General features: G+C 45.2%; 1 protein-coding gene across 7 annotated transcripts in view; it reads left to right on the forward strand.

Moving 5' to 3' along the window:
* MAD1L1 (mitotic arrest deficient 1 like 1) overlaps positions 1-24,251 on the forward strand; it is a 372,249-nt gene that overhangs the window by 271,303 nt on the left and 76,695 nt on the right. For 6 of the 7 annotated variants that reach the window (XM_061357021.1, XM_061357019.1, XM_061357020.1 and 3 more), the window contains one exon: positions 8,916-9,106. In XM_061357021.1, the coding sequence (XP_061213005.1) occupies positions 8,916-9,106 (191 nt within the window). Of the gene's footprint in view, positions 1-8,915; positions 9,107-16,459; positions 16,651-24,251 lie in introns of all 7 variants that reach the window. The other variant, XR_009726062.1, reaches the window with a different exon arrangement.

Consider the following 24,251-nt stretch of genomic DNA (forward strand, 5'->3'; position numbering starts at 1 on the left):
ATCTTTAAAGGATTGTTTTCATAAAGTGGACACCAGAAAATGAAGTAGAACATGAAAAATATGCCAATAAAATGAGGGCAGAGCCGCTGTCCTGTGAGAGGAGGTCCAGGGCACTCGGAAGAATGCACAGAGGAAATGTGTGGTGTGATTTTTGAGCACAGTAAGTACCTTTGGGGCCTGCTGTAGGAGCACAAAGAGCAAAGAGGGGGGTTTGGGGAAGGTTTGACTAGTTGGCATCCAGAGTGCTTTCAGGCCAAAAGCAATATGATTGCAGTGCCAACACTTGAAAACTCTATTAAAGCGATAAACTGGGGTTAAAAAACGAGTGAATAGAAGGAGTGGAGGCTTTTTAGAGCTTAATTTCCTTCGGCACAAAAGCCCTAAAACAAACTCCACAATCTTCTCCCATTAAAAACACAAATCAGGTGGCGTGCTGCGGAGACCTGCCTTCATCTGTTGCAATTGTACTTCCATCCCGCTGTGCTGGCTAAACTGGTGTGTATTTTCCCATGCCCCTCCAGCCTGCCTCACACGCTGCGCACAGCAGAACCACTTCCATTAGCACGGGCCATGGGAACAAATGAAATGCCAGGCTGGCCTTTCAGCAGAGCTGCTCTTTACCTCGAGGATGGAGGCGCTGGGCTTTGTCTCCAGAAAGTGAGTTCTGGACATGGCAATAGTGTTATAGTGTTAAGAAGAGTGGCAGTTTATGGGTAGAAGGGATTTAGTTCCACGCAGCGGCATAGACTTATTTCTAACCACGCTCCAAATAGTCGAGGGGTCTGCAGGGTTTCGAGTTCGGCCTCTGCATCCCAAAGAAGAACTTAAGGATGCTTGTGTGGTGCCCTGTCCCATCTCAGACTCTGTCTCACACCACATATTTAGTTGATAAGCTGCTTTAGAAATGGGAGGAATCTCTTCAGGTGTTAGTTCTGTATTTAGATCCATCTGTCTGCAAAGCTACAATATCTTTATGCAGGGAAGAGAGGGAGACTAGATACTCTGCATAACATGATCGTGGACACTATCACGAGTCAAAATAGCATTTCCATGAGTCTCAGCTTAAGAATTTGAGCATAAAAAAATCCTGGAGTAAGAGCAAAACAGCTTTGCTCCTGGGAAAGCTTGAAATCGTCTCTTGCCAATGGTGAAAAGCTCCTGTTTGTAGCCTCGGTGAACATCATTAGCTAATAAACTGCAAAGCACTCTCTAATGCATGATTGAATATTGTCCACCCTGCATTGTGAATGACTATAACTCCTGCAAGAAATCTTCACTTTGAGAGGGAACAAACAAATATTTCTGGAGCAGTTTTCGTGTGTTTGTTTTAATAGCAGATGTTGGCTGCTGTTTCAGAGGTTTAAATAGCATCCGGTGTGTTGGGGTAGGAGTAGTAGTGGTGATGTGCCAGTGGAAACAAAATAATGGGCAGAGCACAGAGGGAGGTGAGCAGACAGGGAATAAATTAGATGCTTCTCAGACCACCCCATGTAATGAACTGTGCGTATTACTTATGTTAATTATATAGTCCCTGGGATTAATGCTTATATTAGACACTTGAGCAGTTTCAAGACCACAGAAGTGATTCCCCTTCCTCTGACAAGCAATACAAATGTGCCCCTGTTCTTGCTACCAGACTTCCTTGCACTGCAGCCCATAAAAATCCCAGTGTCTTTATACCTGGAGAATGGGTAGACTGGAAGATTTGTGCCTGATACTTGCTGGCTTGTTCTAGAAGCTAAAGAGAACTGCTTTCCTGTGAACTCAAGTGACACAGTCTATTCGTATTTTTAAGGTGAGGCTATTTTTTGCATCTGAAGTTAATGACTAGCTCCAGCTTCTGACTGACATCACTTTGTTCTGGGAAGTGCTCTTGGTCTGTAATTGCCATATGGAAGGGAAGTGTGGATAGATGTTAATCATCATTTGAGGGATGGGGGGAGATGGCTTCCTGGTCAGCTCACGATTTATGAACAGTGTGACAATCCTAACCTCCAAATGGTTTGTGCCGCATCATACTAATTGGTGGAGTCCACCTTGGGCAATAAAACAGCTCTCCTGAGGTTAATTTATCCTGTGTCTGGGGTGAGTGTTGCCATCCCCACTGAGTTCTGTAGTGCTGCAAGCAGGCTGCTCACATCAGTTAAACCAGTAATTTTAAAGCTACCCAGGGTCTTTTTACACAACACTTCATTGCCTTCGGTGAGAGCAACACGAGCTGAGCTGAGCTTCCTAAAGCCCACTTGTTTCCTGCTTTCCCCCACTCAAACAGCTTTGCCAACAAGGAGAAGAAGGGCACAGAAAGCTGGGATCCCCAAAAGGAGTCTTTTGCTCAGTGTTGGTTCATCTGCCAGGGCTGAATCCTGTACACAGGCCAACTTCAAGTGTGATTGTGAGTTTTGAAACCTTGCATGGTAATCTTATTGTTATCAGAAGAAAAGAACCCTTTACTTAATCCTAATTGATATTATATGTGTGTGTAGGTACTACAAGGAAAAGTTCATCCTCTTCCATAGTGTTTCATCAGAACTTTCTGGTCCTCAATGTCCCGTTTCTTTCACCTCTAGCCTTCTGGTGTCCTTTGCTACTTTGTTATCTAAGGATAAAGGTTAATTATGGACTTCTTTCCAGGAAATTACAACCTTGGAAAGATAATGTGGGTTGTCTGAGATGGGGGCTTCAGACAACCAGCTTCACTGAAGAGAAACACGGGAAGCGTTCTTAGTGGCGGGTTCTTGGGCTGTGCAAGGGCTGTAGCTGGCCATGGTCCTGGAGACCTTTGCTTGTCCTGTGCTGCATTTGAAAACTCTTCCCTGAGCAGCTGGAAGGGCAAGTGGTGGCTGGAGGAGGGGACCGGGAGGTGCACTGAGCCATATGGTACATGCAGGGTTTAAAAATAAACCACTGTTGACTGATCAAATAAATACCACTTAGGTTGAAAATTGAACAGCCAGTGCAGTCTGTTGAATATAAAACTGGTTTTACCTTCAAGAAAAGTTATAATTCATGGTCGTAATGTCGCAAATTGCAAGTTCTGCAGGGAGCAGTGGGAGCCTGCCAGACTGTAAGGTCGTGTAAGGGTGGCGTGGGGCTGCCGCAGCGGCCAGGCTGCATGGTCCTGCTCCCCCAGGGTATAAAACACACCTATAAAATCTAGCAAAGCGAATTTTATTTCTCAAAAGCAATGGTCATAAACTTGCCTACATCAGAAAGTGCTCAGCTCTTCTTCTATTAGGCTTTATTTAATACAATGCAATTTACTTTTATATTGTGTCCTTCACAGAATAGCACAGAATGCCTTTTCTTTTTTTTCCCAGACAGTCTTCCTCATAAACTAAAGCTGAAAGAGAAAATTTCAGCTCTGGGTTGGAGCAGAGCAATGATTGGAAGGAGTTCATGTGCAGAAGGGTGGTGGTAGAGTTACAGAGAGTGGGATGGGAAGGACAGACCTGAAATAGGAGAGTGTAATTAAAGAACAGGTTGGAGGTACAAGTGAGGGTGATTGATGAGTGGCATTGCATGGCAGGCACAGCATTATGGAAATGAAGGGAAGCAGCTTGTATAGGTGGGAGAGAATAAAGGTAATTGTAGCCTTGCTTTTTGGAATGGAGGAAATAGCATTTCCTCTTCCCATTATGGACCTTGGGTGAGCAAGATGGTACTGGCATCCCTTCTGTGTGCTGGAAACAAGGGCATGTAGTGATAGGACCAAGGGGGAATGGTCTGAAAGTGAAAGAGGGGAGATTTAGATGAGACATTAGGAAGAGGTTCTTCACTGTGAGGGTGTTAAGGCGCTGGCAGAGGGTACCCAGAGAAGCTGTGGCTGCCCCATCCCTGGCAGTGTTCAAAGCCAGGTTGGACACAGGGGCTTGGAGCAACCTGCTCTAGTGGAAGGTGTCCCTGCCCATGGCAGAGGGTTGGAACTGGATGAACTTTAAGGATCCTTCCAGGCCAGACCAGTCTGATTCTATGAAACAAAATGTGCAGTTTGTTGTTTAAATAGATCAGGGTTGGTAAAAGTACAGCATCCTTCATAGCAGTGTTGGGTGGCATCTGTCTGAGGCGTTCTGGCAGGGTCAGCAGGGATGGGAATTCATGTGTAAATACTTCACGTGTAAATATGTGTGTTGGACTGAGTGACCCCCAAATATGTTACTAAGGGAAAATAACCTTTAATGGAGAGTTAGAAAGGACTTCAGGCCTTTGTGAGAGAGAGACAGATACTAGCTGGGATCACAACTGAATTAACGCAGCTTCATGGCTTGTGGCATCTTTGAGGATGGGCAGAACAAATTTGTGTTTTCCTGGAAAAGAGTAGTGATACATTTAATTTCATGGTACTTTCGGCACGCTGAGAGCCACATTGTTTCCTCCTCTTTCCCTGCGGTTAAGCGTGGATTTGGTTTCCTTTGGTGTACAGACTGCTATTGCTATTGATTGACCTCGCTGAACTCGGAGCAAGAGCCAAAGCTGTGGTATTTCCAGGCAGCTGTGAGCGTTTTCAGATGTAAGGAGTGTAAAGGCAATGGAATAAAAAGCAGTGACATTTTCAATAAGAGACCAAAAAAAGCCCAACTCATATTTTATTTATTTACCCAAAATAGTTTGAATTATTCATTAAAGTCGATATAAGTGTGTGAAAATACAAGGTGTTTCAAGAAGCAGCATCATTAGGGGAAGGTTAATCATTTGGCACTATTAATTTTGTAACAGGTTAATGACTTTTTTCAGGGAGGGCCTTTTTTCCTCCATCAGACTTTTCAGGATGGGCAACTTTCTGTACACTTTCTTGATCTGAACACAAAGGAAATGGAGCAGTATGTTTTCCATATATATTCCTCTTCTCTCTGCTCCCATTTATGTTTCTTCTACACAAAGTAAACAGCCAGTCATTATCCCTGACCAAGGCATAGCCTGCCAAATCTCATGCTTATTTTCCCAGTTCTTACTTGTTTCATTAACGCTTCAGTGAGGGATGCTTCGGTAGCACTTCTCTGGGATGAAGGACGTTTGTGGTGTGACTTACCCCATCCATAGCTTCTGCAGAGCTACAGCTTCTCTCCCCTGTTTTATGCAAATGTAACAGAGTCGAGCACAGGAACTCAAATGGGTACTTTAAATACAGGGATTTTAGTTTTCAAACACTGTCTTTTAAAGATTTAATGAAATCTAATTCTCCAGAAGTTGTGAAAGATCTTAAAGGATCAAAACGTTCAGTGTTCCGCAGATGGGATCGGTGATGCTGCTCTGTTAATGCAACTCAAACCATCTCCCTCTGTTCGGTGGTCTCTGTGGTTGTGCTTTAAATGTTGCTCTGAAACACACTGAGTTGCACTCTGTGCAGATGATGATTTTTAAATCAATTTTTTTCTGACAGTGCTGGAAATTAGTCGTATTTAGGTGAGGCTTAAGAACTGGCACCATCACAGCTCTGAATTCAGATTCAGAGCAAACAATGAGCTGCCTCTTAGCTTAACATCTGCACTTGGTAGGGGGAAAAGTTAGAAAGATTAATTGCTGAACCCAAGGCAGTGCATATGCTGCTTGTGCTGTTCTCTGGGTGCAGGGAATCTGCAGTGCCAGGGCCATACATGGGCACATCCATGGTGCAGAGAGGCTACACAGGTACCCAGTACCTAAAATGAACATACTCTGCCAATTTAGACACCCCACAGTGCCTGAGACATTAGTGAGGGGCTGGCTCCTCCAGAAGTGAGATCAAATCTCAGGTTACCTTCCTATCAAGTTCCACTTCTGTGAATCCTCCTCACAATGTGGCTTCTTGGTTGAGTTGGCAGAGCCCTCAGTGGAAAGCAGGGGAGTAAACAAAGTCCTGAGTGTTGTCCTGAGTTAACCTGGGAATAGCCCCTAGTTGGACTTTTTCCATGGGATAAATACTGCAGGAGGTGGTGGCAGCAGTGGCTGTAACTGAACTACTGAGGGCTGCAGTTGAATTTCATCCAAAGGAAGAGTGATCTCTGTTTTACAATGAGGGTCCAATGGACCTTTCACTGGGGGCAGCTGCAAACTCAAGTATCCCTCTTGTGTCCCTGTGCCTTCTTCTTTTCTTCTGGCCCAACCACAAGCTAAAGAAACACTGTTTGGGAATTGCTAATGGAGCCATGAAGGGGATGACAAGGCCTTATCCCATCCCTGGCAGGTGCTGGCACATTTGGCTGCATCTACATTAGCAGTTACCGAGTTCAGCACATTGTGCCAGTGGCTGACACAAGGCATCTCTAACAAGGGGATGAGTTTTTTCATGCAGATGAATTCCTTCAGCCAGGATGGCTGACACAGGAATACACCAGAACTGCTGGAGGCAATGGAAAGAGGGCCAGGAGGAACAACAGGGAAGAGGCGAGGGCATGCTCTTGGGAGTGAAGGCTTGCTAGTCCTTCAGTTACATAGAAAAGCTTGGGATTTCTTGCATAAAACACTGATTCAAGTTCCCTTTTTCATCCTGAGAGTAGTGAAGGGAATCAGTTGCCATCAGTTGCTATTCTAGATTCACATGGTTATGGTCTAGCTAGCCCAGTTCTAACCTAGTTGAGTGCCTGCTTGTTGGGGGAGTGATAAGGCTGCAACCCAACCTGTGTGAGAATGCTCATGATGGCTTTTAGCAGTACTAAATCTGAGAGATAAAACAGTGGACAAGGCGCTAACTCTTCATGAATAATGAAAGCTGTTCAAGGAGTTCATGAATTAGGGTGCCATCCACCTCCAAGGTTATAAAAGTCAGGAAATGGGGCCTCTGAGATGCGGTAGGAAAAGGCAGATTTACTTTTCCAAGGCTAGACTGCATTTGTTAGGGAAAAAAATACTGCCCTTGGACATGTGCTGTATATTAAAGGCAGTGCTCTCTGACAGTGACGAAAGGTTATTTACCACTGCAATGTGGTCACTGAATTTTTACTTTCATATATAGGATTTTGTCCTTAACAGTTGCGTGGCCGAATGAAGACAGTGGGGATATTGAGGTCAGAGCTGCCAATTAACTTCCTGATTTCAGAGCCTGATTACTTGATTAATCAAAGACCAGACCCAGATGAGATAATGGGAAGAAGGTTCTAACAGTCCCAGGAAGGGCTGAGTTAATCACACAGTGGTGAGCTTGGTATGAATGGGCATGTGTGTGGTCAGGAAATGCGTCGCCTTTTCAAGCTTATGAGAAGGGGCAGGGTGTAAGTCTTTGGGCCTGTAAGCAGGGTTTGGGTACTCTGTATACCTTATATCCTTGAGCAATTGGTGGGTTCCCTATATTAAGAGTGTTTTACTGAACAAACTGCTGGTGTTCCCTAGGACTGGCTTGGTCCTCTTGATAAAGCAAGGTACAGCTTCAGGGATACCAGGACTAAAGGACATATTTTGCTTGTGCATCATCTCCACAAGCCACTCAGGAAGGTGGTGCTGAATTAACCATAGGTAAGGAGTTGGCCAGCGTTCACTCTCCTTATGTGGATGCTTTCACTCAGAAGTGAACGGACCATTAAAGAGATCTCGTCTTTGCCTGGCGATTGAGCTGAATTGGATTAAGGCCAAAGTACTTCTGAGCAGGGCCACCCTCAGTGGCATTTAAGGCACTTTAACTTAACACATTGAATTATCCTTTTGTCCCACACGGAGCACCTCACTAAAGCAGTGCCAAAGATAAGAGGAGTCTCGCTTCCTCCTGGTGGGCTTGCAACTGCTCAGAGGTGAATCACAGGCAAGTCCATGGCCTTGAAGTTACTGTTCTCCATTGGAGCCAGTGGAAACACTTCTCAGTTAAATACACAAGCAAAAGCCTTTCCAGCTTGCTTGGGAAACAACAGTGCTTTAGCATGGGCTGTATAAGCCCAGCCCCAAATCTTCCTTCATACTCAGGCAGTCACCTTGCTCTGAAGTTTCTGCTGTCATGCTGTTGGACCCTGAACTAGCTAAAATAAAGACCTGTGGCCCACATGTGCTGTAATTGTATCTCTGATCACAGCACAGACAAAGCCTTAATCCTCAGAATGACAAAGGTATCTGTGGGAGGAAGTCTATTTGTTTGCTGTTAGAAAGAATCAGGTTTTGTTCCTAACCCTGGTTTGCAGTGTTGATAAAACAGCCTGACTTGGGAGACATCTCTAGTGTATATTAACGTAAAGCCTATCTCTGTAATTAATGGGGAGATAAATCGAGGTCTAATTACTTAGAAGGCACCTTGGGTGAAAGATTCATGGTAATTGTTGTGTATCCTCTTGAAGGATTCACAGTTACTGGCAGCTCCCTTTGTAGCTATAAAATACGGGGTGAGTGGCAGGCAGTCTCCCAGGGCTGCTCTTCTAGGGACTAGTCCAGTTAAGGCAGCAAATGCAAAGAGGCAGTGGTGCTCTTCAGGCTTTTTATCACACTAAAAACCCCTTCCTGAATCTGGAGGGATTCCTAAGCAGTGTGTCAATGTGAGATCAAAGCACTTACAGGCAAATCAAGAGTACATTGCAGGAGATTTCCCTCTTGAAGCTGCCAGTGCGGGGGGAGCAGCTTCTTCTTGATGCAACCTTACAGAGGCATATTTCTTACCATTTTTCCACTTTCCTGCTTCAATAGAGTAACACCCTTCTCTTGGGTTCCATGTAGAAAATGTATGCGTGTTGAAATGGGTGCTATGGTGTTGAATTTTGTCGTATGGTGTTAAAAAGCTAGCTGAGCAAAAGACGAATCCATCCCACCAAGATATGTCTGTGTTCCAGTTTATTATCCGTTGGTCTGCTGGGGCCCAGAGGAGAGGAACCTGGTTTGCCTGTTTCTTTACTCTGCCTGCTTAATTCACTTCTTAAAAATGTAATTAACCTTTTCCATTCACTTGGTTTGGGTAGCATTGTAAATACAGCGCAGGGGCTCTGTGCTGATGGCGTATAAGAATGTGCCTATTCCCTTCCCTTACACAGAGCTGAAGAAGCAAGTGGAAAGTGCAGAACTGAAGAACCAGCGTCTGAAAGAAGTTTTCCAGACCAAGATCCAGGAGTTTCGCAAGGTGTGCTACACGCTAACAGGCTACCAGATCGACATCACGACTGAGAACCAGTACCGGCTCACCTCCATTTACGCCGAGCACCAAGGGGACTGCCTGCTTTTTAAGGTAGGTCTGCGCACCCCTTGCTTCACATGCTTCTGTGGGTTCATGGTTTTCAGCATGCCAGAATGTATTTGCTCTTTCCCAGTGTTCAGACTGGAAAATCACTCCCCCCCTGCTATGTGACAGGGTGTTCCTTAGGAGCGAAGTAAAGATCCTTTCTTCTTTCAAAAAATGGCTCTAGAAGGTTTGACATCTGATCTCCCACTTACATATCAAAGTAAGGAATAAAGAGAAGAGACTATACGTGCGTAATACCTAAGGCATCTGGCCTTGCACTTCACCTCTTTGTATTACCAGTTATATACACTGCGGCAATAAAACCTTATGTAACATCAAGGTTTTATCCTTCCATCACCACGAGATATATGTCCTTACTGCCTTTGCTGTCCTCTAGCTTGTCTGCGTGTCATCATCTTGTCTTTATGCAAATTGGAATCCCTTTTGAGCAGCAACTCATCCTTGTGTGTGTGAAGTGCCATTTATGTGAACAGCACAGATGAGTAGCAATAACAGTCTGTCTTCTGTCAGTCTGATGCTTTTATTGGTCTAGCTAGGTGGTCCGAGGTTGGCTTGTGGCTTGATAGATGCTGTTTTTCTTCTGTTACCTTCCAGCTAGCACAGTTGAGCTGATGCAGTAGAGAGCAGAGGTGTGACATTAGAGTCACCAAGCTGTTAAGTTCTTTCATTGCCTTGGTTCAAGTGTCAACAGCCCCAGTTTACAGGTCAGCAGGAGAACTTTCTTCTTCTCAGTGGCAAACGCAATTAGCACCTAAAAATAGTACCTGTCCCCACTGATCCCCCTGCCGTGAGTCTCATTATGAGAAGGATGAGGGCTTGGGAGCTGTTCAGTATAAGAGAACTTTACAAGCAGGAGCTGGAGAAGTTCTGTTTCTGCAGGCCTGCAGCTGTGTGCCATGTATCGATTGCTGCAGTACTGTTTCTTCACATGACAGGGCAAACGTTTTCCTGTTCTGCAACTCTAGAGCCTCAGAAAAAAAACAGAACAAACCAATAAAAAACCAAGTGAGGGTAAGTAGAAGAGAGCACCTTGGATCCTTAGTAGAAGTAGGAAATATCCCCAAACCATTTGTATTGCTTGGCCTTATGAGGGTTCTGGACTGAGACAAATGGCAGCAAGAAAAGAAAGCTCAATGTTCAGGGAGGAGAAAATCTGTTGGTTTTAAGGCACTGTCCTTGAATCCTGAAAACAGTTCTCTGTTGAGATGGTGCAATGCTGTTGGCTCTATCACCTCCATCTGTAGTGTTGAATGCTTAGTGAGTGAAACTTAGCAGACTTCTGGAGATGTCTGTCGCGTGCTGTGGCCAGACAGAACAACTAGCAGTTCTTTCTGTGTCATAGGAAGGATGGTGTGCTTGGACAAGGTAAGAGAACAAGAGAAAATTGCATACTGGCCACATGAACAATAACTGGTATTTTGATAGTTTGTCTCCAGTAGGATCAAACTCTCCTTCATGTCATGGCAATAGAAATAATGTACATGCAGGAGAGTGAATAATTAAAGTACAGGTTCCTCTCCCAAACACTCCTTTTTCCTCTCAAAGCCAAGGGTGGGTTGCTTATTGATTTGAGGAATTCCTCAGCTTCTCTTACTTCACATACACCTCTCAGATAGCAGAAGCAGATTTGCTAATTAGAGCCCGAACAACAAAATCTCGGACTCCTTCTCCCTCTTCAGTACATTGCAACCAATTCCCACTGTCTGCAGCTTAGAATAGCAGTAGAAAATAAACAACAAATTGTTTCCTTGCTGAGCCCAAGCAGCTGGTCCTCATGTATGTACCAGGGCTTGAAACCCGGCTACAGCTTCCAGCGAGGTTGTGTGTTTATGCTGTGGAATTTCTGAGCTCTAGCAGACTGTGGGTGTTTGTGTGCATTTCATTAACCCGGAGAGGTCACAAAGCAGGGAATGCTATTTGTATTTATTCCATTCAAGCAATTTATGGAACAGGGTCTATATAATTAAACCAGAGAAATCCCCTGGCAGTTTACAAGCTTCTGTGGTTTGCCTGCAAACTTTAGAGCATATTTCAGTAGTGCTGCTGGTGGCATTTAATTTTCAGGGGGGCTTCAGTAGCAGAGATGCAGTAGGAGCTACTGTAATGTAACCCCTTCAAAGCTAAATGAAGATGAAAGATATGCTTGATTTTTCCTGACCAAGGTATGGTGGTAGAGCTTATTATCCACATGCTGTATGTGTCCAGCCAACTCATGTTAATTGGCATCACAGCTTCAGTGAAAAAGGGTTAATCGCAGTGCCATGGTGTGAATATAGATGCATCTATAACTGAGCACTGTATTCCAATGAAACCATACCAGTATTTATTGGTGATCCGTATCAGTGCAACAGATGAGCTCATCAACTTGAAGGATGTTCCAGTGATTTCCAGACCCTCGGTGTGTGAGTGCGTAGGCAGCGAGGTGCAGCTCAGATTTCACAGCTCTCGCTTGCTTGCTCTTTTATATTCTTTTAATTAAACACTGTGGAAAGCAGTGTTACAGATTCCTCACCACAGTTTAGTTTCTGATGGTTTTATTTTTTTGGGCTATGCAATTCATTATAGTTATTGGGGCACTTAACAGATTGGCGTTCTGTTCTGGTTGCTGGTACATTAGACGTGTTAGGCCATGAGAGACTTCATGTTCTGCAGAATGCTTGACTGCTGTGTCAAGGTCAGCCCACCCATGAGATAGCCAAGAACTGCCTTGCTTCCTTTGTAACAATCCATTAAAGATACCTTTTAAAACAAACACACATCACTGTGGAGCCTCAATACCATTGTAGCCAACTTGGAATTAAGCAGTGGTGAATCAGGATGTCATTTCTTGGTCGTGTGTACATCGTGCTGTTTACCCTTGTCTCTGGCTAGATCCTGAATGAGAGTAAGGAAATGAGGTCTTTAGAAAGGCAATGACAATTGTTTCAGACAAAGAAAGTCTTTTGGTAAACAGAGAGACTGGTCAAATTTGAAGAGGAGATGATTTGGAGACACTTGTGCAAATGAACAAACAGTGTAGAGAAATTGAATCATGGGCTCTTTCTTTCTATGTGCCTGAAGACACAGCCCCAGCCAGAGCATCGGAAGCCAATGAATTTAAAATGAAAAGAGTGGAAATCCATTCATTTAATAGACCCTATGGTTTCAAGGTACTGCTGAGAGCAGGAATTCTGAAATGGTAACATACTTTGTGGACAAATAATAATAAGTAGTTTTACATTAAATATTTACATTTACCTTAAGCAAGCACATGCACAGCCCTCTGCATTGAGGTGTAAAGGCAACTTCTTGCTATAAAGGAAGAATATTCCCATGCATGCTGCTTATTTTGGGGGTTGTGTCTGTATGGCTTTGCTGCTGCAGTACCTGGCAACACTGTCCTCTGGAAATACTTGGGAATAAAGGGTTAAGTGAGGAGAGAGCAAGAAGAGTGCTCAGAGAGAGAAATCTCTCTGTGCTTGATTATTCAGTGTGCTTCAGGTAAAGTGTGATCTTATGAATGTGGACTTCTTGTTAGGATGCTGGACTGAAAAGGTGATTGATCTGACCCTTGTAACAGCTATATCACATCTGGCAGTGTTTGAAATCTTTGTGGTTTCAGATTCCTGTAGCTTCTCAGAAAGCAATGCTCAGGTTTCTTAGTAATTCATGTATAAATTATTTGGGTCTAAGCTGCTTCCTAAAGAAGGTGAGGCTGATAAAATCCTTCCTGTATCACGGCGGTGTTACTCGAGCTCATAAGTAGTCCTGGCCAAAAGGCTGCCTGTAGACAGATATTCTCTGTATCCTCAGAGCCCAGCCTTGCAGAGTACAGAATCCTCTCTGCTTCCAAATCTCACCAGTGGTGTTATTTCCTGTCAAAGTTATCAAATAGAAATGCAAACACCAGCAGTAATTCATTAAAGAGCATCCCCAAGTTGGGAGGCTTTATGCCTTGAAAGGGAATACCCAAGATCCGAGATGGCAAGGAAAACCAGAAGCATCTTGACGCAGCTTGAGGAGGTTGCCAACTACAAAGCTGGCACTTCTTGCTGCAAAATAAAACCTTTAGTGGTGTCCTGTTGGGTTGGTAATATGGTCATAAAATCAACAGCTTTTCTGCAGACTGTTAAATTAACAGCCAGTGGCACACGCTGTCTCTGATGTACTCTTTAAGGACTTACATAGAATTGGTTTGCAGGTCTGTAAGGGGAACTGTCAATCTGGAGCAATTCTGATGTGGTTCCCCATGGGTGCAGAGGCAGAACATAGTGGGGTGAAAAGGAAAAAGGCTTTGTATGGAAGAAGGGTATGTGGAAGTACAGGCACCACCTTTAACTTCCCAGGCTTCCTTTGCTTGCCCCATCACTTGTGTCCCCTGCTGTCCTGTTGCCTTTATATTGATGAGGTGTGTAAAATGCAACACAGCAGCTATGTGCACAAGAAGTAACAGCTTAATCCTCTTTTATTGAGAAGGGGAATGAAGCTGGATTGAATAATAAAGAACTTGGGGGCTACTTTTCAAACAAAGTGATGCTGACGAACTGGGAGCAGGGGAAGGATAAAAGAAGGCCAGGTTGACCAGAGCATAGAGCAGCCTGGTCTAATGGAAGATGTCCCTGCCTGTGGCAAGGGGTTGGAGCCAGATGATCTTGAAGGTCCCTTCCAGCACAGTCCATTCTGTGATTCTATGGAAACTCATGTGGTTACATGTGTATAGAGAGACAATCTGCAGAGATTCCAGTGCAGCTTTAGCATCAGTTTGGCAAAGGTGCACCAGTGAACCATGTACATCTTAGAATAAGCAGGATGGTTAATAAAGGGATCGCTTTTGCTTGCTTGAGTGCTCTTGTATTGTCTTGAAGCTGGCAGCACTGTTGGGAGCTCTGAATCTGAGTCCCCATGCTTGGCATACCTGCAGCTTCAGTTATTTCCTCCTTGAACGCAGCAGAGTATCTCTGAGAAGCATGTTCTGGCTGTTTGTTTCTTTCTGCATCTCTATCTTCTCCCCTCTCCTCCTCCTCCTCACCCTCGATGAGTCTCGAGGGGAGAAAGGAATCACAGTTTTGGAGTGCTCTTCCTCCAGCAGCCCTCTTGCACACACAATCACAACTAACAATGGGGCTCATTGGTGGAGCAGGCCAGGCAGCAAGAGATTGATGAGAGATTGCAGGCCTCTGTTAACTCCTCATTCTTGTTAATTGCAAGTTATATTTAGCTTTCAATTTGCCTGTGTGGTTGTTGGAAGCTTGATTTCTGCTTAGCTCTGGGAGCACCGGCTGCGCTGTGTGAGCACAACGCCTTCCTGGCGGATCATTGTGCTGGGATTCCTGGAAGGGTCAGCAAGGACCCATCTTGGGTTGCACTAATCAGCTCTAAAACATGAGCTGTTCAGCAGTCTGTGGTGTTACAGCAGCAAATCCTGTATTTAAAATTCCTACGCATCATTTAATTTCAGCTATTGTAGCAGCCTGTTTCATGGTAGGACCTAACTTTAATTCTTGATGCTGTCTATTACACTGGCACAGGGTGCCCAGAGAAGCTGTGGCTGCCCCATCCCTGGCAGTGTTCAAGCCCAGGTTGGACACAGGCTTGGAGCAACCTGGTGTAGTGGAAGGTGTCCCTGCTCATAGCATGGGGTTGGAACTGCATGAGCTTTAAGGTCCCTTCCAACCCAAACCAGTCTGGGATTCTTCATCTTATTCTGCTCTTTCCCATGCACTGTGGGAAGATACAATTCCTCTCTTGCTGCATGTGCTTCCCTTAACAATTGCCTATACCCTAGTGCAGGGTAGGGTTTTTCCCTTCTTTCACCCCAGTCACCTCACAGATAGTAGAGATTTAACAGAGAAGTTTCTTTTTTCTGCTGAATTTCCAAACAAAACATTGCTGCTCCAAGACTTCGGGGCAGGGCTGAAGCCTCGTTCCAACTGAGCAAAGTCAGCACTCATTTCCCACCCTTAGGAGGTGGATGATGCTCCTGCCAATGTCATTAGGCTGTTGTGAGGATAAATAGACTGTGCTGATGTGGAACATAGAGGAGCTTTGGGCTGGGGAATACACTCCCCTGTTACCTGTCTGTCTGGCACAATACCCGTTTTCAGTGTGTTGGCACTGCTTGCATCCATTCCCTGCCATGCCTGTGGGTTTGCCAGGGAAGACCCAGCCATGCAGGTAATTAATGATGATGATGATGGAGAATTATCCCAGTGGCTGAGTCTTTCCTGACTAGCAGGAGGATGGTATATGTAGGGCTGTCTGAAAGGTCACAGAGTTTTCTTGCTGATGGGTGCATCCTCTCTCTTGGAGTCAGTGATGTGTTACTGTGAGGCAGATGCATAACCCACCGCTTCACAAGAGCAGGCCTGTTTTGGGCAGGAAATGTGAGGTTGGTTCACAGGTGCCATCTGAGGTTCAAGTTGTCCCCCTGCAATCCCCTGTTTGCTGTGAGTTACCATTCACAGACTTCCACAGGAGTTTGAGAAGCTTCTCAAAACGTTCTGTGATGGCAAAGCTGCGTGTGAGCGGATTGAAGACGTGTGGTGCTGAGGGCCTGGAGCAGCAAGTCTGCTCCTTTCCTTTTCTGTGAGTACCCACCACCTTCACTTGGTATTAAATCTTATCAGTTTGTTCAAATTATGCATTTATTTTAGTGTCTGATGGTTTCAAAAGATGCTCTACTTAGAGCCTGTGTGATCAGTGCTCTTGAAGGAAAAGGTGATGCCTTTGAGTCTGGGCAATGGGGGAATACCGAGGCCTCAGCACACATGGAATGGGTGTTTTGCAAAGCAGCTTTTGATGCACACTTGTTGCTTCCCTGGCTGCTCTGTGGTGACTTTGCAGAGCATGCAGAGCCGAGTCAGCAAACCACAATTCTGCTGGTTGCTTGTGTATGGTTGTGTTCAAAGCTGCACATAAAAAGGAATGGAAATCGCTGGAGGATTTTATACCTTTGCAGGGGAAAAGCCTTGAGTTTCTGGGTACTCCACATCTCTGCCATCTTCGCAGGCAGTTAGTTCCACAGTCTGTCTTTGGACATGAGGACGAGGGTACAGGCTATCTCTCTTGCCTTAGGTCAGCTAGGAGCATCTGTGCTGGTGTTGGTCAGCATTCTCAGCCACAGCGAGACCGTCACGGCATCCTCTTTGTGCCATCCCTGTGTGACAAATGGTGTTACAGACTTCAGCAACCCCTGTGCCCTTTCCTCCACTTGTGATCCCTCATAGACATCCCTGAAGCCTCTTTTTAGCTGCCTGTGAGGACTGGTTGGTGGTGCAGGGAGCACACAGTTGAAGCATTGCTAAGGTACTTCAAGATGGCTTTTGTATCACTCCTTCACTTTTTCCCTGTGTGTTCCAGTAACAGGTTTGTGAGAAGACCTCTGGGAAAAGCAGTTAGCTCCAGGAAACAGCTCTGAGGTGAGATGCAGCTGGCAACATCCAGCAAAGCACCCACCAGCTGTGAGTGCCCCAGGTCATAGCAGCACAGCTCAGCCTGCACAAAGCCACCAGTGAGAGCGAGTGGCAGCTGCTCCCTCTCTTCTTTCTCAAGTAAGCAGCACGTTGTTTAAACACAAACATAATTAGGACTTATCTCTTGCTCTGGGAGTTGTAGCTACTACCCGTGCTTGACTGGGGCAAAAGACTTTCTAAGCTCCAGGGAGGGAAGAGGGTGTGTGTTTGTGCGTATTAAAAACCTGTTCACAAATAAGGAGACACAGCAGAAGATTCTGGCATGGTTTTGGGACATCTGTTGCCTCCATCTGAAGAGTGGATCTGGGCTTATATCAAGGTCTTCTCCTCTTATTTGCTGTGAATATAAATGCCTGTGTGTGCCCTCATCTAGGATTTCAGAGTTGAAAGTTGTCAGCGTAAATTTAGTTTGGTTAACTCCCCCTTTCCCACAAGGCTTGGCAGGGGAGTGGGGAGGGATGTAGTGGGGGAATAGTGAGGAGCAGAGTATGGGGTCTCGTGGTCACAGGTTGCCTTTGGTAGCCACCATCAGAGTGAGACAGATGGGATCTCACAGCTATGTGTTCCTCTGTCATCTTTGTATTGCTTTCATATTTCAAAGCCTAACTGCTCAGTTACTACATGGCTCTTAGCCATGAACTGGCTTGCCAGTTTGAGATAACAGCCCATATTTCAAAGCTTGTTAGGCAGCTCTTCTTCATGGGACCCCAGTCTCTGCTGTGTTTGGGTGTTCCCTGAGACCTTTGCCTAAACAGGTCTCTTACGTTTTCTTTTTTGAGAAACCACTTGTAGGAAAGCAAAACCAACAACCCCTGTGAGTGTACCTTCTGCTTTGCGCCAAGGCATCCCATCTCTGTTTGGAGGCAGCTGTTGCTGGAGAGGGTTGGGAGCACATCAAGCATTCAGTCATGGCATTTCTTGAAGATACAGTGCACTTCACAGCATCAGGGAGTCTTAAGCACGAGGTGCCACACAGGCTCTCCAGATCATAACATGTCCTGGCAGTGATGCAATGCCAATCTGTTAATGCTGGTGTCCTTGTCGTGGTGCTGAATCTGTGGAGCAATGACAGAATGCAGCAGTAGAGTGAAAATCCTTCTGGAGAGCTTTGTTATGGCTGCTGTGATTCTGGTGAGTCCTGTTCTGTGCTACAGAACAACAGTCTTTGCAGCTCAGCTCTTCACATTATGCTTAACAAGGATACAGGTTAATGTTATGATTTAATATTGGATGAACTGTCTTTATTCATCTGCATGGTGCAAAACCCTTCCCTGTTCTCACATTTACTTCAGACAAACAAGTACAGGAATGATCCTAACTCCACACACATTTATTCTGCCCCTTGTGTCAGTGGGAAGAGGAAGTAACTTAGGACTATTGTAGGACTTTGGATTTAATGTATTTTCTTTTTGCCAATTGCACGAGAACAGCCTTTGAGGAAGCAGTGCAGAAAGGTATTTTATGTCAGGTCTGTCTTATAAGGATTCATAGCTAAATCATGTTGCTGCTTTCTCCTCCATGGGGGAGCAGGTAGTTGGAGGGCGGAGGATGACCTCCAGCTTTGGTAAATCCAAGATTATCTTTTGATGGCATCTCTAGCTTCCAGAAGAAGACATGCCTGTCTGCCTGTATCTGGGAGAGAGTATCTCAAACTGAGACTTAAAAACCTTAATTTCCCCCTAATCTGTATTCAGTTTGAGCTGAAGTAGGTAGCTGATAACAGTGGATCTATCTCAACCATGTTCTGGAGAGCTGACATAAATGTCAACCTTAAAGCAAAGTGTTTGTCTTGGTGGAAGGCTCTGGAGAGTGTTTCATGTGCTGGCCATCACTTTGCATTTCTGGGATGTGTCTGACTCTGGATTGGGGACTGTGTGCAGATGATTTTTGTATAAATCAGATGGTGGAAGAGGTACATGCAGAGCGAGCTGGGGGTTTATAATCACGGCGGTGCATTCAGTGACTAGTTCTCCTGCCATATGCAATGTGGCTGTGATGGATTTGCAGCAAGAGTTACCAGTCAGCTGTTGTTTTGTTGGTGCCTGCCAAAGCTCTCGTGTTCCTGGGTGTTGAAAAGGCTCAGGTGGCTGTTGCACAATGGCCCAGAGGTTTTGGACATGTGTGTAAACATCTGTCCATTGCTGTGCTTCCCAGGAGGTTGTCAGACATCTGTGCATGTCTCAGGCACGAATCTCACTGTGTCATCCTAGGAAAGCACAGGAGATGTCCTTGGCTTTTTGGCATCGTCACTACAGCCCGAAGTTGTTCTTCTTCATATAATTCCATTAGAGTGATGACAGTTTCAAGTCAGAACAGAAAAAAGACCTGATGAAAGGACCATTCTGTAAGTAGGGAAGATGGACGGAGTGGAAACAGTAACTAGCAGGGTAATAGACGGTGATGGATCTATAATCTCTGAGGCTGCTGTAAGCAGTAAATTCCTAAATAGTGTCCTTTCAGCGTTAACCTATTTATTTGCAAAGTGCTAAATTTAATTTTCCTTAGTCTGCAGGAAAGCAGCATCACAGGAATAAACCTTTAGCCCAGCCAAGAAGCTGTGCCAAAATGCTTGTCCCAGCATTTCCATTTCCTCTTTGCTCTGCACAGAGCATTAGGGCCGTGTGCCCCAGCACATTATCTCTCAGGTGTGTTGGTGTCACGAGGCTGGAGTCAATGCTGCTGCAAGGTGGGATGTGTCCTCCTCTGGAGCCTTTTCAGAAGGGGAGATTTAATAGCCACAGGTTCAGTAAAACCACCTGAACTCTTTCATGGCACATGAAAGCATGTGAGGGAGCTAAGACTGCACGTACTGATGATGCTCTGTTTGCCCTGTAGATCCAGGACTGCAGTGTTAAGGGCTTTCAGCTCAGAATAACTTCCAAGAGTTGAACAGCACATAAAAGTCCATCTATTCTGAAACCTCTACAAAGCCACATCTTGAGGAAGAAAAGCAGTGACTTTTCCTGTGAGCAGCCAGTGTTCTGCACCTTCACCTTGTAAAGTTTCAGTGAATGTGGTAAAAAGTAGGTTCCGTGTGTTGCTGCTTGTTCCTGGTAGTACTGTGCTGGTGACATACCCAGCATGCGTTCTTCGGGAGCCAGCAAAGATGTTTTCCCCCAAAATTCACTATTTATGAGAGTTTTTGGAAACTTTGATAAAATACCTCAGGAGCAAATGTAGCGTCTGAATCCAGGCTTTGAGTGAGCAGTCAGTGTTCCTGTAGTTGTCATGACCCCAGTAAGGTGCCATGTGGGCTGTCACTAACCCTTCAGAGAATAACCGGTTCTCAGTTTCAGAGCTTTGCTATTTTCCTGCCTGCAGAGAATTCTGGCACAGTTTCTCCCATTCCTCTTTGTCCCTTTCTTATCCCCACCATGGATGCACAAGCAGCTCTGCGTTGGTTGGGAATATCCTGCCAGTGCTGCCTGGGGTTCCCACCGTGTTCTCAGCCTGTTGCTGATAGGTGAGTGGAAAGATGCTAATTCCAAGGATGGAGGAGTTTGCTGTCTTTATTCTTGGTTCAGGGTTTAGCTGGGTTTTACTCAGTAAAGTGTCATGGAAAAAGAAGGCTTGTTTTATGTGTTTATTGTATTTTGGCAATTTTTAGCACATTAGGAATGAAATCTCTCTCTCTTAAGTTTAAATCCAGCCACTGCTCCTCATTCTGTAATCTAAATCTGGAGGGTTCAGACCTCCTCAGCTCCATGTGCTGCTCAGAGCTCTGATTTCCCTCCTCTCACTTTTGCTTTAAAATAAGTAACAACAGTGCCAGGAATGGAGAATTACAAAGGCTTTCTTCCTGCTTTGTCCTTTGGTGTGGAGCTGATGGGCATGGTAGCTTCACTGCAGCCCCAGAAAAGACCTTCTGGAACTGATACTGAATTTGCAGTGAGGGGTCTCTGTTTTCCTGGGGTGGGTTGAAATGGTCTCCAGGATTTGGTGGTGTGTGACCTGGCAGCCTTTCCTCACCAGATCACAAGTTCCTTGTGTCTTGCTCCTTCTGCATGGGTGCAGATGAGAAGATGACATTTCATTGTGAGTTAAGGTGTCTTTGTCCAAGGGCCTTTCTCTGCTATTCTTTCATTTCAAGCACAAAGTCATAGCAAACTTCATTAGCCACACCACAAGTTTGCCAGCCAACAGTCAGCTTTCCAGTGAGTGATAGATGTACAGTGGTGATTAATACTGACATTTATTGGAGATTTTCCCTTAACCAATGGATCATGTAGAAAGCCCTGAGCCTTGGAAGAACCTGAGGTTTGCTCTCTACACTAAACCCAGCACTGGTAAAGCATTAAACTGAAATGCTTTACCCACGGAAGCAGAACTTGATCAACTTAAAACCACATTCCCCTACCAGATTTTCCCCCTTGAAGCAAGTCTGTGGGGAGGCTTCTCATGCAGGGGCTAAGCAGGCAGCCTACCAAAGGCCTTCAAGCTGCAGAGGGGCATCTCCAGCTTGCTTGAGCTGCTTCCATCACTCAGGGACTGAAATTTTAATCATTGAATGAATGTTTTAGAAACCAAAGTGCAAAACTGTACCCCCAGTGGTATTAATAATGAATGCAGGGAAGAGAGTCCTTAAAGCAGAAAGAAGGGCTAGGAAATTTGGGGTTGGGGAATGAACTTCTGGGGAGAGGTACTATTTTGAAGAGATAACGTATGGGTTGTATTTCCTTGTCCTTGGGCCTTTCTGCTTGTCTTGCCCGTGCTTTGTCCAATGGAGTCCTCTTTGTTCCTGTCCGAGGCATCTTTCAAACACCTTTTCCTCCCTGCTTATCTTCTTCTGGAGTTTCTTTTCCAGCCAGGTCTGTACACACACGATCCCACTCTTCACCTCCAGAGCAGCCCCCTGAAGCGTGCAGGGGCTTTGGTTGTATCGTGCAGAGCAAAGCAGCAGGCTGCAGGGTTCACCTGCTCTGCCAGATGTAAAGGAGAGGAAGCCTGAACTGCAGCCAAGAAGCCAGAGCTTTCTGCCTCGCTTTTGGCTCCTTCCTCCCTCTCTCCAAGAGCATGCAGACTTAGGGTTTTTTCCTAATTAAAAGTATTATATACCAGAAGATTAATTAGAAATGAAAGTCATTTTTTTTCCCCTCCTTTTGTGTCAGTGGAAAAGGCCTGTGCCAGGCGACTGCCAGAGGGAGCTGGGATTTCTCCCTTTAATGGGTTCCAGGCAATTTGCCTCTGGCCAGCTCTCTTATAAATAATGAATGTTTGCACAGATTTCCCCGATTCTCAGGCAGCGCAGGTGGTCGTTTCAACCATCCCAAACAAATCTGGAAGCAGCAGGGTGTTCCCATCCTTGGTCACCACATGAAAGGGGCAATTCCTCACATCTCCCTCTTTTCCTCATTGCATGCAGCATGAAGACCACCTATGGGTATGGATTTGTATCTTTATTTATTCAAAATCCCATAGAGCAAACACAACTGTGCTCTGCCATTCCTCCTCTGTGTCACACAGTGCTACCTGCAAAGCCAGCACGGGCATGCTTCATCAGGGACTGGAGTGATAGGACAAGGAGTATTGGTTTTAAACTTTAACAGGGGAAGTTCAGGTTGGATATAAGGAGGAAGTTCTTTACTGTAAGGCTGGTGAGGCACTGGAATGGGTTGCCCAGGGAAGCTGTGAATGCTCCATCCCTGGCAGTGTTCAAGGCCAGGTTGAACAGAGCCTCGGGTGACATGATCTAGTGTGAGGCATCCCTGCCCATGGGAACTGGATGATCTTAAGGTCCTTTCCAACCCAAACCATTCTGTAATTCTGTGTGCAGTGAATGGGCACGTTTGTATAAGCAGGAGGTCTCCTACTGGTCAGATGGGCTGATGTTCTCAGAAGCACAAAGGATTGTTGGCAGCAGACAAGACTTAAGCATAAGTGCACGTGTGATGTGCAGGACATTGCCAAGGGCCTTTGTGCTCCCCTCCGAGGCTCACAGTAAGAGGATGATTCTTTGAATTGTTATATTAATCTTCAGAAATGAGGCTCTTGGTTCAATGGGTGCTCCACAGAGACCAGCCTAAAGGAGAAATCCTCTCCCCGAAGGAAAACCATTCTTGAGTTAAAAGCACCCGAGAGTGATTTATGCAGCACAGGGACTTTAAAGTTGCCCTGATGCAGGGATGAATTTCAGCCTGGAGGAGGGTGACACAGCCTGAGGGGTTCTCTTCACATCATGCCACTTGCCCCGTTTATTTCCTTTCCATTAGGATTGAAGTGGTGCCTGCAGGAGGATGAAGGTGAAGGTCCTCAGCTGCAGAGAGCTCCTGTGGTCATCAGCCACCTGGTTCAGCGAGAGCCTGGGGATTGCTCCAAGAACCTTTTCTGTGGCTCTAAATACAGCAGCTAATGACACCTTCCACTCAGCAGGAAGAAAACAGAATTACTAAACTTGCAATTTGGCACAGTGGGAGTGTGAGTTTGTCCTGCCAGGTTCTTGTTGCTATATATTTCCAAGACCTTTCTTTTTTTTTTCCTTTTTCTTTTCTTTTTTTCTTCCAAGCAGGTGGAATCATGGGGTTCATTTTAAGGACTCATTATGTGATGGAAGGCACAGCCCCAAAAGGAAAAGTCTCTGCTTGTAACTCATCTAGCATAAAAAGGAGAATGTGCAAGTTGTCTGGGAAATGCTACATGTCTCGGCCTTATGAGTAATGTGTAGTGATGTCTTATTAGGAGCCACGTTCCCAGCATGGTGTTGAAGGAGATGTATATATTTCCATATCATTTTAATCATTTTGACTTATGATTTAACTTTGTGCCAGGCAGGCTGCACGGAGGTTCCAGGAGAATACAGGTTTAGATGGCTTTGGGGGCAAAAGAAAGAAGATGACTGAAGGCAAGGTTAGAAATAGCTCAACATTTCCAGTTGAGCAAGTTTTACAGTCGTGTGCTGTGATAATTGAAGGTTTGCTGTTAAATGCTACAAATCTGTACTGGGGAAGAAAATGTGTCCCCATGTTAGAGATTGAGGCAGTCTTTGGTCTGAGGAGGGAGAGTGCTTTTAGGGCAAGAGGTGCTGTTTGAAAGGAAATGTGAGGAGCAATAATGACAGCTTAGGAAGGACCGGTTCTTTTGGGGGCAGGGTGTGTTTTATAGAGGGGGCATTCATCTCCAGGGGTTGTGAAGGCTCATCCTGAAGATGTGTGAAAAATTCAGATGAATCTTTCCAGCAATGCCTGGAACAGACAGTGCTGATCTGAGCTTGTCCTAGTGCTGGTAACACAATTGAATGCTGTAGAGTTGAATCTATTTGCCTTTCTAGTTACCCTTCTACACCTCCATGTGCTGTTGCCCCAGTTCTAGCACTGGGAAAGGAAAGAGGGAAAGATCACTGACTCGGACTAGTGAGATGTGCTCAAAAGCTAATTTCTGCAACCAGCACCAGAGTGCTTAGAGCAAGTGAACATGTGGTTTCTGGAGCAGTGGCTTGCTTTAATGTTCTTATCAACTGTTTTGCAGTCTTTGTTAAAAGAGGTCAAGGCTCATCCCTCTGGGTGGGGACTTCTTGAGCACAGTACTTATTATTAGGGCAGTCCCATATCTTGTAATTAGGGATGTAACTCCCATCTCTGTAGAGAGCCAGGCCATAGCCTGGGTACCATTTAAGAGTTTCATGAGGTGAATTAAGCAAGGATGGATTGAGCAATAGAATGAATTTCAACAGAGATCCCTTGCCT

This window comes from Neopsephotus bourkii, unplaced genomic scaffold (assembly GCF_033783945.1).
Source record: "Neopsephotus bourkii isolate Nb327-2 ecotype Australia unplaced genomic scaffold, CSIRO-AGI_Nbou_v1 NB_882, whole genome shotgun sequence".
Lineage (NCBI taxonomy): Eukaryota > Metazoa > Chordata > Aves > Psittaciformes > Psittacidae > Neopsephotus > Neopsephotus bourkii.